Source organism: Ixodes scapularis, unplaced genomic scaffold, assembly GCF_016920785.2.
Source record: "Ixodes scapularis isolate PalLabHiFi unplaced genomic scaffold, ASM1692078v2 PGA_scaffold2__306_contigs__length_199485367, whole genome shotgun sequence".
Lineage (NCBI taxonomy): Eukaryota > Metazoa > Arthropoda > Arachnida > Ixodida > Ixodidae > Ixodes > Ixodes scapularis.
Genome location: NW_024609857.1, coordinates 101,385,411 through 101,403,126, shown reverse-complemented (window position 1 = coordinate 101,403,126; position 17,716 = coordinate 101,385,411). Strand labels below are relative to the sequence as shown.

Below are 17,716 nucleotides of genomic sequence, written 5' to 3'. Positions count from 1 at the left end.
GTCAGCCAATAGCAAGCGAAGGGTCTTCGACGAAATGTCGCGTTTTCATTGCTCACATATCGTCCTGGCTGCCGGATCAATGCTCTTCTCGTCGATCTTTAAAGGATTCTTGAATAGAGAAATCGGTCGCGCATCGTTATGATATATGGATTTCTGGGATGCTTGGATCCAGCAGAGTGAGTTATTGCCATATGTAGGCGATGCCAAACACCTCCTCAGGGCACCTTTAAGGTAAAACAAAGTATTCACAAACTCATTCTTTGTTCACCAGCTCGTTTGCCCACAGGAGCTGTAGGCACTGCGTATGCTCATGAACACGTTTTAGCAAGAAACAGGCATCTGCGCGAGCGCAGTCGCGCATGCAGCGCCACCGCTTCGGCGTGACGTCAGCAAGTTTAGTCGGTGTTTAGAAAGAGAAAAAAACTTTAAGCGTACTTCCAGGTTTTGTGAAAAATATGTGACGAGTAACGTAACTACACTACCCGTTACTTCAAATAAGTAACGGAATACGTTACCCCGTTGATGTTTTGAAAACGTAACGAGTGTGTTACTGCGTTAACGAAAAGCTAATGCGTTACCGGTAATGCCGTTATTGCTGACGCGTTACCGCAAACAATGGTACAATGCAATTCAAAGCACAAGTGCGCATTGGCCAGGGCTGCAAAATAAAGCCCCCATCATCCTTAATCTGTAAGATACTGTCATGAGAGAATGCTATTTACAGTTTCTCGTTTACGACAAGTCATGCACGGTCAGTGCCTCGATGCTTGGTTTGGTGCTTCAAAGATATCAGTCGAAGAAGGATGTTGGTCCTCCTTATCTGGAAGCCCGTTGGTAAGAGCACAGTGTTGAAATGTGCCCAGTGTTTTCAGTGTATCAACGAGCTTTGTGCGTTGTTCCTAATGCACAGTACACTCAGATGATGGGCTATTTTTTTGTTTGTTACTATGATGTGTGAACCGCAATTTGATGATTTAATGTGCCCGATGAGTTGAAGTTTCTAGTTAGTTGAAGCACAGTTAACTTATAACCTACGTTGAAGACCTTGTTTTATTCTGAGAATCTGCTTCAAGTATTGTGTCGAGTTCTGTAACCTTCCAGAAATGTAATTTTATCACTCGATAAAATTATTCTCATGAGCTTTAATACGGGAAAAATTAACATATGTCAATACACTTCTTTTTTAATCGGTGATTTATTGTTGTCCCGTAATGATGTTTGGAGTGTCATAGAAGCCCTACCATCTGTTAATAATTTCTGAGCTTGCCATCAAAAATTTCTTCTCGGCCCTTGACAATCAAAGGTGCTGCGAGCATAGGCGTGCGCAGGATTTTTCATTAGGGGGGGCGAGGTTTCCCCAGAGCGCCCCCGGCGCCCCCCCCCCCCCTCCCCCCCACTTTCTATCAACGCACTCCCACTGATGTCCTTACGCTCATATTGTAGTGCTGAGACGAGATATGGTTATGAAATGTTTATTTCAACAATATTGAATTGTAACATATACAAAATATTATTAAGCAGTAGGTTTCACTTTCTTTTGAAACGTCCGCAAAGAAAGGCAGTCCCTGCGCAGCTGAGGCGTCAGTGACACAACGCGCATACAATTTTTTTTAATTCTTTCTAAACCAGAGAAAGAGACGACCCATATGCCATCTTTAACAGCACAGAATATTTAAAAATATTGCCTCAACGTGACTCTGCTTGTATGGAAAATATAGTATACATACAGGGCAAACGCATGGGTGTACCTACACATGGCGAAGGCTGTCATATGGCGTCTGCAACGTTCATGCACAGAACGAAAAACGCCACCCAATACTCAACGTAATAGCAAAGCTTAAAAGCACGAGAATATACCGCAGATTGAAAATGCGCGAAACAGAAAGTTACAATATTTAGTAATTATTGAAGATAAACGCTATGACATGCCATTTTTTTTCTTCTGAGCATCCAAATGTACAGTTGATAAACTTACTTTCTGACGCTTGATAGAAACATGTAATAGAAACAACAAGATAACACGCACGCATTATGTCATGCTCAACAAACATTATACAAACTAATGTTATGTTATGTGGTGGTAAACATATTTTATGACTGGATTACTGAAAATGTGTAGCACGTGGGAGATATAGTATTTTTCACCAATCGTGAAAAGTCTAAAGCAAAATTCTACGCGATTTTGTCGCGAACTGTTCAATGACTGACTGCGTCGCGGCGTGTTTTTATGGTTGTTTTTTTCGTTGCGCGCACTAGAGGGAGGGAACTTTGGCGTCGGTGTTTTATGCCGTCAAAGAAGAAACCATGGGCCTCCTGCGCTGCCCAGAGGGTGCTGCGAATAAGACTTGTCAGTACTTGTTTTGGATAGTACAAATTTTAGCGTCTCAAACTGTCACGCATGCAGAAGCTTGCCTGCTCTGGTGCGGAGCGCGAGATCACGATGAAAATGCAAAGACAGAACAAAAATTCGAACGCCGTCAAAGCTAAGACGCTGAGAGCGTGAGCCAAGAGATGCCGTTTCACGCGTTCCAAAGTAGACATCAAAAAGAAAAAAGAAATTAAAGCGTCGCGACACAGGTGTTGTGACGTCACCACCCAGAGGTAAGAGACGCGTGCCCTAGCGGTGGTGTCATGGATTTGGCACTTTCGATTCTCTTGCAACGTTGAGTTTGTCCGATTTCTGGCGTCCAAAGTTGTTTTTTCGCTCTTTCGCACCACATAGAATTGAAAAAGCTTGACCAACGTGCCATAAGTAGGGCTATGCCCAATCAGGTGAGCTCGTACAACCCAAAATGAGGGCGCTACAGTTTGTTCAAAGCTTCAACGCAGGAGGCCTATACCGCCGGCGCCGTCGCGCCTCGAGAGTCGGGCCAACTTTGCGCCCCCCCCCCCCTCCCCTCCTAGATGATTAGAGGGGGCGGCCTCCCCCCCTGCCCACCCTGTGCGCACGCCTATGGCTGCGAGACTAATATAACGCAGAGCAAAAAGGGAGACCCGTCTACGGCGACGATGAGCAAAGCAGTCCGAGAGTGAGTTATTTTTCTGGCGCCGCTGAGCGTGCAGCAGACGGCTTATCGACGTTGGATGTTGTTGCTTACGAATGCGCTGCTTGGTAGCGTGTCCCAACGTTACTAGATCAGCTCGTTTCTAGAACTAACGTCAGGAACTCCCTGCGTTGTTGTCAGCGATAACGGTATCTTCCCATAGATACCGTTATCGCACGCGTCCCGAGAGACGTCGACGAGAAAGTGCTGGAGAAAGCTGCCCGTTTCGGAGAAGTCTCAAAATGGGCAGGCTGGGTAGCCTCGGTGGGGACTGTTTTGTTTACGCAGCCTTGGCCTGCGGACTTCTCTTCTGGGTGCCGTTCAAACTAAATAAGAAACTCCGTGAAATCTTCTTCGCACGATTCGCCTTTCCCGTGGGGATGTACCTTATGAGAGATCGAATGATTGGGGTTCGTAGGCAAACGATTTCCCAGCTGAACGACCTGGAGTCCCACGACGACACTCTCAAGAAGGAGGGCTCCATCAGGGTCCTGGAGATCGGTGCCGGCTTCGGCGCCAACTTGGAGCACATGCAGCGGAAGGTGAAGTACTGGAACCTGGACCCCAACGCGGAGTTCGGCGGAGGTTTCCGGGAAAACCTGAAGAAGAACCCGAACGTGGAATTGGAGCGGTGGATTCGAGCCTATGCCGAGGATATGAGAGGGGTTCCCGACGGTCACTTCGACGTCGTGCTGGTCAGCTACGTGCTTTGCTCCGTGTCCGACGTGGGAAAGGTCCTCTCCGAGTGCAAAAGGGTGCTGTCGAAGGTGTGTGAGTGCGTGGCTGTGGCCTTCTTGCATTGTCTATGCTCTGTTTCGGATTAAGTCCAGCCGCAGCCAACGATGCAAGTCGAAGGAGTCAATCAAGCAGCCCCAAATGTGAATCGCTCTGGCGCTCGTAATCTTTGTGCGTCTGCTATCATTGGTTTAGCCAATCACGCACTGTGCATGCGACGTGATCCTGCTTCATCACCCCTTTATGTCTTATTGAAACACTTGCGACTGCTTACGACCTAAAGTCCCTCGATGAAATTCAACGCTAGGGCTTTCTTACAAGTACCGACAATCATTGTTGAACGATCGTCTGAAACACGTGCCACTTGCGAGAGCTCCGCCGCTATTCGCTTCCAGGGTCAGCTTATTTCAGTGCAGTGTAGCCATTTGCTTCAGAGGGCCGCACGAGGCGCAGGCCTCGTGCATGGCGCATCTGACGCTACTTGCAAGACAAGTTTATCACGGCACTTTATTACGACCGACTGCGCTACGACCTCTCGTGGTCTCTTACCTGCAGAGAATGCACTGGCGCCACCTGTCGAGTAGCCGTGAAATACCTGCGATTTCCGTTTATTTCCTACTTTTGCGCGAGTCATTCTTTCATTGTGGGTTTAAAAACGTTTGTCAATGTTATAGACGACAATTTCTCATACATAGTAGGCACATTCGATCTCGAAAATACTGCAAAACCTTCGTTCTAGTGAAATGCAGTTCCAGATCCACGTCACAGATGGCGCCATCGTGCCAGTGCGTACTCTCGGGATTAGATATCGCGAGAGGTCATATTGCACTCGATCGTTAGCAGTCACAACTGGCTGAATCAGCGTTTACCCTATTCTTGATTATAGGAGATGTTGCTTCTAGAAGGTCATTCATTGCGAAATTTCACGGGAGCCAGTAGCGTAGCCAAAAAAAAAAAGGGGGGGGGGGGAGGCAAGGGGGGGGGGGGTGGCTTCTCAGATATTTAGCCGATTCTGTAATATACAAATAGATTTTGATCCCCCCGTCCCCCGGGAAATCTCTGGCCACGCCAGTGGTGGAGACGCCAGTCCACAAACTGCGACCGTGTTTTCCGAGGACAGCGACGTAAAATATTAGCAGTGTTACTGGGACTGAAAGCCGCGGTCGCACGTACGCCTCATACAAAAAACGCGGTGTTCGCTGCAGGCATAATGAATTACGAACATTTTCCGCAGTCCCTCCTCAAGCGTGTTGGAAGCATGTTTTCTTTATTCATAAGCGTGTTTTCAACATGACAGCACCGGTTTCGCATGAAAAATGTAACAGAATCGGCCTGTTAGAAAGAAAATCACCTCGAACTGTTTCTGCAGGCTGTCTTCTGACTTATGTATTCTTCGCAAAAGCAGTTTTTGAAGGGCGCACGACTTGCAGAACATGAAACTCATCCGTGAGCAGCAACGACGAGGACCAAGGGAGGACAGGACACAAACGTGCGCACCCATGCGCCTCGCTTTTGGTCTTCCGTTCGTCTTTGTCTTTATTGTGCACGCACAACTTTATGAAATGACCAACCAACTAGCCTAAACAGCCCCTCTTCTTGCCCATCAGAAAGGTTCACCTGACCCCACCGTAGCATTCATTTCCATACCCTTTACACTTTCTTGAAATTGAACATTTTCCATTGAACAACACTCTAGTCTGCAATTCAAACTGGTGTATTACTCTAAAAGATGGCTTCTGATAGGGTGTAGCTATGCGTGCAAGCCTCTGGAACATCCCTTTTCTTAAATTTGTAGTGCGTACGTACATGTATAAAGGACAGCATTTCACTCTCTTTAGGGCGGCAGGTTGGTGTTCGTCGAGCACGTGGCCCATCCAGAAGGAAGCTGGGGCTTGGTCGTGCAAAAGCTTCTAGACCCGCTGTGGGCTTTCACTTTCTGTGGATGTCACGTGACCAGGAGGACTGGACTCATCTTGAAGAATGCCGGTTTTGCGCAGGTAGAACTGAATGAAGCGTTCTTGCCGATAGCTACGACGCTGAGTCCCCATGTATACGGTTTTGCTGTTACAGACACGAAGTGATCGGGGCTGCACGTACGCTCGATTAAACATAGGTTATCTTGTACTTGCGTTATGTAAATGCTTGACTTCAGCAGCCTAGGCTATACTTCGTTTCGCCGTAATTTGGCAAGACGCGAAGGCTACGGCCTCCTCGAGCCAATCAGGACGGCGGAGGAAAAGCACGTGAAAACTCTTACCACGCGTACAGCGGCGAAAGCACTTAAGTAAAAGGGTAATTTGGAACTCCCCTATTATCTGCGCCCTCCCTCGTGTGCCCCAACGTCACTTTTGTCCCTCTCGAAGATTAGCCCTTCACTCAAAATTCGTAGAAAAAGGGGCTTTTCTCTCTTCCGTTCCCGTGGATTCAACAGAACTGTGAGCCACTGGTGAGACAGAGTAAAATCACGTGTCTCCCTCCGACGCGCTGATTGGCTCACTTGGACAGTAGCCTTCGCCCTTACCAACTCAGGGTGAGGCTGAGTACTGACTTAGTAGCGCGTGGAGGGGTCGTAGCCGGGAGTGTGTGTGTGTGTGTGTGTTTGTGCCTGGGGGTGGGCGTGAAATCGGGAACAGCTTCTAATGCCAATCAAGATTGAGATGGCCGCGTGGAAAGGTGTATACAAAATAATCGCTTGCGTGGATCGGAAGAACGGCGCCGTTCTATTTTGCATCGGTCGAACCGGAACGAAAACTCTACGTTTTCGAAAAAACGGAAGGAGGAACGGGCGTTCCTTTTTTTTTTTTTTATCCGTAATTTTAGCCGAATTTATTAAAAAATGTATGACGTTCACAGGCAACTATTGCAACCTTCAACTACATTGGGATGGGAAAGATTCCGAGAGATAGTCAAAGATAAAACAAAAATTACAGGAGGACGCTCGCTTAAGCCTCGCCTTTAAGAGTGAAACGCGATAGATAGGTATACACATATGATCACCCGCTCGATCCCAAGCCGTGCAAGCCTGTCCGTGTGGCCTCTTTCCAAAAACATTTCGAAGAACTTCGTTTCTTGAACGTGACCAACGACGGCTGTCCCATATGATATATGTGTGTGTGTGTGTTTTTCTGTTGGGATTCTGTAGCATATGGCGACCCCACGCGGCAGTCATTCATGCCGACGTCAATCCGAAAGAAGTGCCTTTTCATGTTTTCAGGCTAATTGAACAAGTGGAACGTGTGTTTCCACCCGCGATTCCTAGCCTGAGTGGCCCGGTATCTCTAAGTGCTTTGTAAAATGCGTGTTTTTTAATATGCCCTGTAAAATCTTCCAGTGCATTTAAATGTTATGTGACTTGCGCTACTCACCTTTGCAATAAAGAAAAAAAAACTGTCTACATGGCCCATTCGGTAGCTTGTCTGGCTCGGAACCGAAGGGTCATGCACGGGTTTGAATACCGCCCCCGTCTAAAACTCTTCAGATTTTTTCTTTGCGTTAATGGATTACTTTATGGAGTGAAATCATTGGTGGCATGCGACGACCTTTAATTCGAATTACATGTCACGTTTTATTCAGTTTCATTCCACGCGTGACGTCATGTTTCACGTAAGCGCTGTGGGTTGTTTGAAATTCCCGCGCGTTGTAATGTGGATAGACATGATCCTATCGATCAATCACGATTTTCGAGGGTTTTTTGTTGGATGCCACCGGTTTTTCTGGTACGCCGGTTTTCTGGCACGCCGGTTTTTCCGGCACACCACCGAGGCCGGTGCGACATGAGCCCCTTAAAGCTATTGCTTTACAAATGGGCAAATGTGATTGTGACGACTCGGCATCCCATCCAATCTTAAACGTCTTAATTTCCAACCGCTGGAACCTGTAACAAGAACCCGTTCCGAAATTGAGAAGTAACGAAAAACGAGCATTCGTTCCCGTTTTGAAGCAACGTGTGTAAATAACACTGGACAGTGTAGAGCTACTAAACTTCTTTATTTTTGTGTATATTAGTAGTACCATAATACACTTTCTATACATTTGTGTAAACTACACCATGACATTGTTAATTGCTTGTCGTTTGCTGAAAAACCTGCAAACATGTAATGAAAACTGTTTGTCGGTACCCTTTGTTCTAAATTTCTCACAGACCTTTTTCAAAAGACTAGCCTCTTTTGGCAGTTGTGGAATTCCTTCATAATGGCGGACTAAAACTACAACGTCCCGGCATACTTTATGCGTTTGGTTGGATTGGAAGGCAAAAACACGCCCGCAGAAAAAGGCAATGAGCGCAGTGACGATCCACTTTCGACGCTGTTTGATTGGTTTGTCGGGTCAAAGCGTTGGCCGCGCTCCGACGCTCTCTGTTTTAAAGAATCGCTTGCACTTGCCACGATGTCAGTTGTTCAGCCATTGTCGAGTTGTTCTTACCTTCTAATAATCGGCATGTGACTTTCGAAGGGGTCTGTTATACGTTGTCATTTTTCAAAGATGTGTCCTTGTGCTATTACTGTTTTAAGTTTTTAAAGTAATGAATATACAGTGACAACCGCGTCCCTTCCAAAAGTATTATTGACTTTTGGAAGGGACGCGGTTTTGATTTTGGTTTTAAAAACTTAATAAAATCTAGTAAATATTGTATTGTGATTTATTCGTCCGACTTAATGTCACTGGATCCTGGGAAAGTACCACCATTGCCTTCATTGACTGCTAGACGGACACAAACAGATGCCAACATACAGACGAGAGAAAATATTTATTGACACAAATTACAAAATCACAGCACGTTGCATTGTTACCAACCTAACAATCAAGAAGTCACACTCTAAAAATCTTAAGTGGTGTATATTTGATGCGGCGCAATGCTGTAATACTTACCAAAAGTCACTGCATGTACGTCCACAAAGTTTAACGCACCTTTTCAGTTTTTACTGGGACGAGCGCCGCAGTCGTTCAAGTTGTCGGCTTTGTCACAATGGTGATATCTCCACTCGTCATCGAAAACGCAGAGCCGAGCTCAATCACAAGCGGCATAGTCCTTCGCACCTTTCTTGAATCGTTTCCGACAAGCTTGTCGTGCGTTAACATTGGCCAGCTTGAACACTCATGGCTACGGCGCGCCTCTCGCGCAGTTGACAAAACGAAACGCACACGCTTTCCCCTTCAGGAAATAGTTACAAAGGCCTCAACTGATTTCCGTTCGTTGATCGCCGCGCATACGCAGCGCCACCCCACCGCCTGGCGAGGCGCGACCGTACTAGTAGTCGTACGCGTAGATGACGGGGGAGGTTGGTGCGCTTCCGCTCGCCTCGCGCTTCGTAAAATAATGTACCTGATGCAACAGCATCGTATTAAACAGAAAGGGAAGGATGTCTCTCCCCAAAAGTTGCATTCGTTTCCTGGGCGGTGATTCCAGAGAGATCGCCAGAAGTATGAATCGAAAGAAGGTGTGCGGAGGACTGCGTTAATGATTGCTTCCCTTCTTGTCGCTTGATTCGGTAATGCAAATACGTTCATTTGTAACGTTAGTAGGTACGTTTCTAGTTCACACGCAAGAGCACGTAAGAGTTTTGCGTTGCTTGAAGGACCTCGTGCCGTCACCTTGAGGGCGTACTGAGTTCGCGCTCACAGGGCCCTCAATCTGCAGCTGACTAATCTACCACAGGTTCCTAATGTAATAGCCAGGATGGCTACTCGTGGCTATTGAATAAAGAAACCCGATTATGCACTTTTCATTTTTTAAACATTTTTAAAATTGAGAACTAAGCTCCAAGTTTACCTGTCAGTTTTGTTCCCCGATTCTTACAAGGGAAAACAAAAAAGCAGCCAGACATAAGAGGTAAAGTGGGGCAGTAATAGTAACGCGCATTACGCACTGACTCAATCGCACAGGTGGAAACAAATTGGCACCGCTGGATGGACCCTAGCTTTTTCTGTATATATTACTAAAATATGCAGTTAGCCATCATCAGGAATAATTGATTTCCAAGGGACTTTAGGAAATGAGAGGCTAGAGCATTCCTCGATCGACCAATTGGAGCGTGCTGGCAGTGTTAGATGTATAACAGGGAAGTAACCGAAATAGGACGAAAATAGGACACATCTCCCAGGCAAATATCTGAAAGTGTATCATTGAAATCGGACAACTATTATTCGCAGAGAGAAAGGGATAGAGAAAGGTACAGAGATAGGCAATATTTAAGACATAATTCCTCTTGAAGAATTTCTAGATATATAAAGTATCCCCGTATTTAAAGAGCAAACAAAATTAAATATCACAAAAGCAAACTTACCTGTAGTCGCCCCTAAATGTGTTAAAAGTTTTGATTCTGCGATTACATAAAAAAGCTTCAAAGATACAGGCGACATTGTTGGCGCGAGTTCAAGTTCATGGGCGATAAATCCCGGTGTCCCATATAGCGGCCAGGTTCTTTAAATCGACCGCAAAAATCGGTGTCTTAACCTATCGCGGGGGGAAGTCTGCTGCCGCTGCGAATGCTCCATGTCCCAGCGGTAGTCGTCCACACCGCGTCGTGGGGACGCCGTCGTCCAGGGTCGCTATCCGGTCCGTCCGTCGAGTCCGCTACTCGACGTCGCGCTCGTGCTTCCCCGCGCCAGCGTCTGTCTTCTGCCGATTCCCGCGCCAGCGTCCTTCTTCCCTGTCACCGCTGCTCGCTCCTTCGTGTCCGCCATCCGAGAGAGCCTCCTTTTGTCCCGCGTCCCCTTTTCAAGCCTTGGCCCCTTTGTTCTGAGAAGCCAGTCGCGTTATGTCAGTTCGCTTAGGGGAGTTGGTGTCGCCGGATGTTTTGGTACGCGAGGCCATCGCCGCTCTCCCGAGGCATGACGCATCACGGAGGCATGGCGCGTTAAGCTTCTGCCGGGCGAACGACGAAGTCCGAATGGCTGGGATCTGGGGCCCGGAGAGTCAGCGCGGAGGAGGGCAGCCAGATCTCCGCAAGTTGCATCTCGACAGCGGCTTTTTAAAAGTGAGCGAATTCCGCGTAGCAAAGCCTTGATGACGAAAATAATCCCTGAAGAAGGGGAAAAAGAGGGACAAAGGCCAAACAGAAATCTCCAAACACAGCTAGGTGACTGGTGAGCGACCGACAAAATCCGCCTGGTCCAGGTATCGAATCCGGAACCTCTCCATTTCTAGTCGAGCGCTCTACCAACTGAGCTAACCAGGGGTTAGACGTCAGTAGAGCAAACGGGTTTTATCAGCTGCCACCAGTCTAACACCAACAAGGGTGAAGCTTGCCATTTAAGGTTATGATTAATAATGCTATTAAATGCAATTAAACGCATTTCATTGCATTATTAAGCAAAGCCTTTGACCTCGTCACCTGCTAAACCCAACTCAACGAAACCACCGCCGACTCCGTGGTAAATCTAGGTAACTATTGCCTTATTGAGCTACACTACATTTCTCGCTTAGCGGAGTCACTCTCGACCACAAAACATTTATTTATCAGAACTGTGAGGGCTGTCAGTTTTAAAGTTTGTACACATGCTATTTGGCAGGCTTCTCGAGAAGCAGCGAAAAGGTTTCAGTGCCAACAACAGCTTAGAAAAGGGGGGAAACGGCACTGTTTCTCTTTTTTTCCCATAGAGTCCCATGATTCGGTGGTGTCAATCAATGGCCGCCGGTGACGACACTCGGCCCCAGCTGCCGAGGCCGCGGTCCGCGATCCTGCCTACAACAAAAGAGATCAGTGCTGAGGACATATAATCTGCACCAGATCATGTGACCGCTTGGGTAGTTTAATACTTTAGCGTGTTCCAATAAAATTTAGATCAGTTCGAAACTTTTAGTTTATTAGTTAACAAATTAGCCAATATCGCCACTTTCCTAGAGGCCCCCATGAAAGCCAACTTGACCCCAGTGCCAAAAGGACCCTGACGGAAGTGTCCCCTTAAGACATAATTGCAAACTCATTTAAGGGGGGGGGGGGGGGGGGCAAGAGAGCCAAACCTCGAAATGATCGAGGGGACAATATAGGGAGGGTGAAGGGGGGGGTGGGGGGGGGGGGGGCGTAATAATACTTAGAAAGAAAACGAAATAAAGAAAAACGGCGTTTTAAGTCGCTAAGCAGCCTAGGCTTTCGGCGAGAGCCAGAAATTCTCCAAAGCGATCCTGTGCTAAATAACCTCTTTGCCAGTGCCGCCTTCATCTTTGATTTGTTCATAAAACTTCTTTGGATTTGTACCTACAGTATGTTGTAAGTTAAGGAGGTAGGGCGAGGCAAAGGAAGGTGGGAGAGGACGAAGCGGACGCAGCGCTGGCGAGGAGAGGGTGTTTCCTCCTCCCCTCCCCAGCGTTGCGTCCATTTTCTTCTCTCCCACCTTCCTTTCCCTCATCCTACCTTTTTGAGTTGTCACCGACTATAGTGTGATTACAAGACTTAAAATACTACCAACCAGTGACCCCATTTTCCACTGTGAAAAATCTCCGTTCCCCTGTAGCGGCAGCTGTTGTTTTCGTACTCTCGGCTCCCACAGTGCTCACAAGCATTGGAGCGTTTTTGTTGCGAGCGGACATTGCTTAACCTTTCTGCTTGAGCTTTCACTTTGAGGACTTCCGAAGACTCTTCTTGAGGCATTCTTTTCATGCCCATATCGGCAGCCTGAACCACCACGGCTAGCGCTTCTGCATCTACAACCGATTTTTTGTTTTTTGTGTGTGTCTTTCTTTTCTTTTTTTATATCAAGTGCTTTTGGAGATTTATTTACCGAACACCGCAGACGATCCTGTCCCGCAGAATTCTTTCCAACATAGTTGAAAGATCGCAGTTGTCTACTGTCCTCATAACTTCTACGATAAATTCGTGAACAGACTTTCCCTTTAAGGACAGAACGAGCTGGTTGGTAGGGATAAATAAACTTGAGGAAGAAAACGAGAAGTGACGGACTGCAAGCTGCAATTTTCCTTTTTAAGATGTCTATGCTGCGCTTACGTCTACGCGTTCTCGGATACTTCGTCCCCAAGAAAGTTCCACATGGAGCCATCAAGCAAGTCACGGGGTTCCAGTCAAGCAACTGGCAAGCCAATTACAGATTCATGCAGATCGCCAGGGATGAAATCTCCAGCGAGGTCTGCGTTATGCAAGAGCTTCTGCCCGCCGTGATGTCCAAACATCTGGGACCAAACTATAATCGTCAGCCGTCCTTCAAGTTTCTACAAGAGTCAGCCCGCACCCTTTTGTCAGGCTCATGGGATCATTTTCTTCGTCATCAGAAAAAATCCATCGAGGTGACACCCAAAGTCAAACCAGAACCCCCCCCCCCCCCCTCTCTCAACTTGTCCAGAGTGCAGTTATCCCCGTCTACAGAAAGCCTTCTGGCCCACGGGCCGAAGTATGCTCCTGCTGTCGCCAACACCAGAGTCTACCAGCTGGCTGCGGTGTACGAGATCGCCGCGAAGATACCAGAGGACACCCGTCACGACTTCGTAGCGGCAGGGTCAAGAGCTGTGTGCTTCCATGGTAGGACTAGGAAAACCAAAAATTCTGCCACCCCAGCTATCAAGGAACTTCAATCCGCTGAGCTGAGAGTTCTTTAAACGGACAAGACGGGCAGGTGCGTCATCCTCAACACAGAACAAATGCCAGAGAAGACAGACGAAGCGCTGAAAAAGAACTTTCTGCCTCTCAAGTCGAGGCCGTCCGGTTCCCTCAGGTCTAAGGTGAGGGCGCTCTGCGACTCCTCCAACCTCCCTTCTCTAAAAAGTGCCATTCTTGCTCCTGCTAAGCAGTACCTATCCATTTTATTTTCTGCCAAAACACATAAGCCTAGAGTACCTTTCCGTAGCATTATTTCGGCAACAGGGTGCTGGCGGAAGCCCTTGGCGATGTTCTTACAATTTTTAACATCTCGAAACCTTGGACCTTCCTCTACCTTTCCGACTAAAGAATTCCGAAGACCTTATCCCAGCGTTAGATAATTTGCATGCCGGTACGGGAACTGTCGGAGTGTTCTATCTTGATGTAGTAGGTTTGTATTATATTCTCAATGTGAAAACCCTTTTGGGGTTCGTGTCTGAAGCTGTGCACCTAAGAGGCGTTGTAGATTTTCAAAATTCCTGTAGCATCTTACTCTCAGCATTTCTCGAGTTCATTCGCCTGTATCTTCAGTCCACCCTAGTCGAACACGAGGGCAAAGTGTTCCTTCAGAAATACGGTGTGTGCATGATCGTCACTAGCGCCCATCTTAAGCGAAATTTTTATTTTTCACGTTGACACCAAGGTTCAATCAAACCTTGAGGAGGAATTTCCCGAAGCCAGGGTTTATCGCTACGTAGATGATAATCTTATCCTTCATTCCACTGATTCAGATACCGCAGCGATTGAAAGCGTTTTCCAGAAGAACTCTTTCAGGATCCCGTTCACAAAAGAGACCCCCTCATCTGAGGGATTACAGTTCCTTGATCTGAGATTGGTGCCCACCAGTGTCGGGATCTGCTGGTCCAATCAACAGAGGTCTGCGAAACCTGTTCTCCCGTTCAGCAGCTCCCACTCAAAAAACGTAAAAACTGGTATTGTCCGAAACCTTATTGCTGCTGCCAAATCCATTCGTGTCATCACCTTTCCGCAACTAGTTTGTCCATTCAGATAGGCTGCCTTCTCAAGGCAGGTTACCCAAACGACTTGATCGAGCTTACCATCAAAAGACTTGTCATAGGGCCTCAATCGAAAAAGCCGCCTCCAAAGTCCCGCTTCGCGTGCATCCCCTACATTCATAACATTACACATCGACTGAAATCAATGGCGCAGGGCTTCAACACCAACGTGGTTTTCTCCTGTAACTTTAAATTGGCATCTATTTGCGAAAAAGTCTACAGCCCCGGACCGGCGCCCCTTGCCAAAAGAACCACAAAACCTGTTACGTTCCTTGCCGCAAAGAGTGTGTTTACTCAATTCCTATGTCCTGTGGTGCCCGATACATCGGCCAAACGGGGCGCTGCTTAAGGTTCAACCCCACCAATCAAGGCAATATGCTTATTTTTGAGAGCCTTAAACTTTTTATGTATGCTATGCAGAATTATATCCCTTACACCAGATTAAAGAGCTGCCATCCGTTAACAATTCAATGCCTAAAAAATAGGGTTATCTCTAGCAGCCTTTTTTCCATTTATATTTTAGTGGACCTCACTTTCAAAATGCGACATTTATTTTCTTGAGCTACAGTTATCCAATTCATACGAAACGTTATATCTCTAACCTACTGAACATTACAATCACAAAAATTATATATTTTACTAAATACACATTTCAGGTTTCAAGATAAAAAAATAAAGTTAAAAATAGACTTACTTTTCTGCGTTATAAAAGCGTATGTTGTGAACGAAAGCAAATTTTGAGACATTAATGTGCGAAGCGTTTCCTGATATTGCATGGGATGAAAATTTATTATCGATAGGTTGCGCGCTTACTTCATTATAGGGCATCAAACTGTTCCGATTCAGTTACGACAAGCCACAGTTTCGTGATAACAAACACAGATGGCGCCAGCTGATCAGGAATGGTTTTTAATCGTGTTTGTCGACGTGCACCGTTTGGAGCCGCTACATGTAAGTCCAAAATAACCCCCCCGGTCTGGGTGCCAGACGCCTGAAGGCTTGCGCGGAGCGCGGGCTAGCGATATCAGAACAACAAGCGTGAAGCTGCATGTTTGCTTGTGTATTTGTTTATTCAGACTTTACAGTCTCTAATAACAGGGCGGGCAAAAGGCAGATATGCTCTGCCCAACGTGGTCCCGTTGCCGGTTGACAATGCTCAGCTCATCACAAAAAAAAAAAAGAAAAAGAAAAACACACACAAATTACCAACAATAAACAGTAAATAGGAAAGAAAAAGTACGCAATTTTTATGCAGTAGTTGCAACATCGTTGAGGTAGTTGAATATATGGGAAAGAGAAGGGGGGCATTTATAAGCAATAGAATTATAACAGGCATATAAAAAGTGGTTTAATTTATTACACACAGATTATTACACACACACTAATTACAGGTATAACACATAGTTATACCTGTAATTAGACCCAGAGTTTGGAATAATTTCTTTAATGTTCGGATGTTTGATTAGTATATCAGGTATTGAATATGTCAATTGTTGTGTACCGTAATCTGTCCTCGGCAAAGGTATTCTATGTGTCATGTGGAGGCAGGCGCATTAGCCCATACGTTCCGCAGTGCATCGGTAGCTTTTACATTAGTAAGGGAAGCCGCAACGGGCGTAGAAGCATGTGTTAATTCCAGAATTTCTCAAAAAGTCAAATTTGGGGGTTTTACGTGTCAACCCTACGACGGGCATCTGGCACGCCCCAGCGGAGGACTGACGATTAATTTGGACCACCTGGGGATGTTTTGACGTGCAACCGAAAGCTCGGTTACACGGCGCCTCCTCCGCAATGAGCCTCCGTCAGATTGCGGGGACCTCGGCCGGGATTCGAACGCGCCACATGGGGATTTGTAGGCCAGCGCTCTCGTCTCGGAGGCATTGAGGCGGTCATAATTTCTCATCACGCTGGACAACTTCTATATCGGTGTCGCCTGACGTCCATACTACGAAAACGCAGCACCTACTCTTCCGCCAGAAAATTTGGAGACCACAGACATGTAGTTTCTTGCCAAATTACTTGTAGAGCTCTCAGTAAGCGAAGAAGTTTTGTCGGCGAGATTATTAGGAGTCCTCATCAGGTCTCTTCGTAGCGTGTTTGGTAAATCTTCAAATGTCGTTGATGCTTGCTGCTGATGCAGTTGACAGTAGTAGGGGCAGCAGTTGTCATGCGTTCCAAATACACATCTTGGTCCATTTCGCAGATTGCTCGCGATCTCTTAAGTTCTCTACTTGCGCGCATGAGTTGCAGAGATAGGTCCCTTTGCCGCGGCTGTCAATCTTTATATTTTAACATTTGTCAAATGCTTTGCGTGACTTCCTCCTAAACTCCTAATGCCATAGTGTGACTTGCTGTAGTTCTTAAGGACGTGGTTAATGCAAGCACCTTCGTTATCATCTTTCCATATTCAGCTCTGAATTTGAGGGCCTTTTAGACATTGGAATCTTCCTCCCGACAACTCTTCTGTACTTAAGCCATGCATTACGCGGCTTTCTCTGAATCCTTCGGCGATGATATTAGACTCTATTGCAGTTGAAGGCCCTCCCACTTTTGAAGCACGCATGATTGCGTGGAGCCTCGTTCTTGCTCATGTAGAAATTGCAAGTACTGCAATACTTGTTACAAACAAAGAGGTATAGGATTTTATTTGTTTGTGAGCCAATGATGACAGCAACACCTGACGTATATCGGTGGTGCTAACTGCGGTGGGCCTATCCAGCATCGACGACGACAGTTATGTACGGCAATCCATTCTCAGTGTAGATTCCGGATTTGCACGCCATTCTGTGCTCTTCTCTTCCAGCCGTGACCATTTCAGAAAGCAAAATGTCTTCTCACTTCAGCCTTACGCTCTCTTCATATTTGCTGAATGCTGTCGGCGAAATGCAAGGAATGTTCAGGAGAGGGAATATTTCTTCTATTGGGAGCTGAACCTATTTCCGATGCATAACGTGCCCATTGCAGCTGCCTCGTTGATGTTGGTTTACTTCGAGTGCTTAGTTGAAATGACCCGTTCTTCATTGCAGTGCGTGTACACAAACGTAAACCAAGAGCATAAGGCCTGCCTTAGCTCATGTAGAAATCGAAATGTGCCACGCGTATCCTTCGGGCAATTATGGCGTCCAAGTTTACGGATTTCGTTAATGAAATACCCAACCGAAACTATTCTTCTAACTTCAACTTGAGTTAAAGAGTGCAAACATGAACTATGTATGGTAGCTTATTATTTGAGATACAGGTGGAGTTTCCATAGCTTGGATGTTTGGCGATGATGCTGGGCAGATTGAGTAGACTCGAGGTTGATGAGCTTGATGATGGCGTTGGCCCTGGT

At 46.5% G+C, this 17,716-nt stretch overlaps 1 protein-coding gene across 1 annotated transcript; it reads left to right on the top strand.

Moving 5' to 3' along the window:
* Nucleotides 1–3,224: 3,224 nt before the first annotated feature.
* LOC8035519 (methyltransferase-like protein 7B) lies at nucleotides 3,225–5,903 on the top strand. Its single transcript, XM_002411365.2, has 2 exons — nucleotides 3,225–3,811; nucleotides 5,618–5,903. The coding sequence occupies exons 1-2, from the start codon at nucleotides 3,287–3,289 to the stop codon at nucleotides 5,858–5,860; spliced, it is 768 nt and encodes a 255-aa protein (XP_002411410.2). The 5' UTR covers nucleotides 3,225–3,286; the 3' UTR covers nucleotides 5,861–5,903.
* The last annotated feature ends 11,813 nt before the right edge of the window (nucleotides 5,904–17,716 follow it).

Excerpts from the sequence above, each read along its gene's own strand:
- LOC8035519 (XM_002411365.2), top strand. The coding sequence starts at position 3,287 with ATGGGCAGGCTGGGTAGCCTCGGTGGGGACTGTTTTGTTTACGCAGCC. Across the intron at positions 3,812-5,617 it reads GCAAAAGGGTGCTGTCGAAG|GGCGGCAGGTTGGTGTTCGT; the intron begins GTGTGTGAGTGC and ends CACTCTCTTTAG.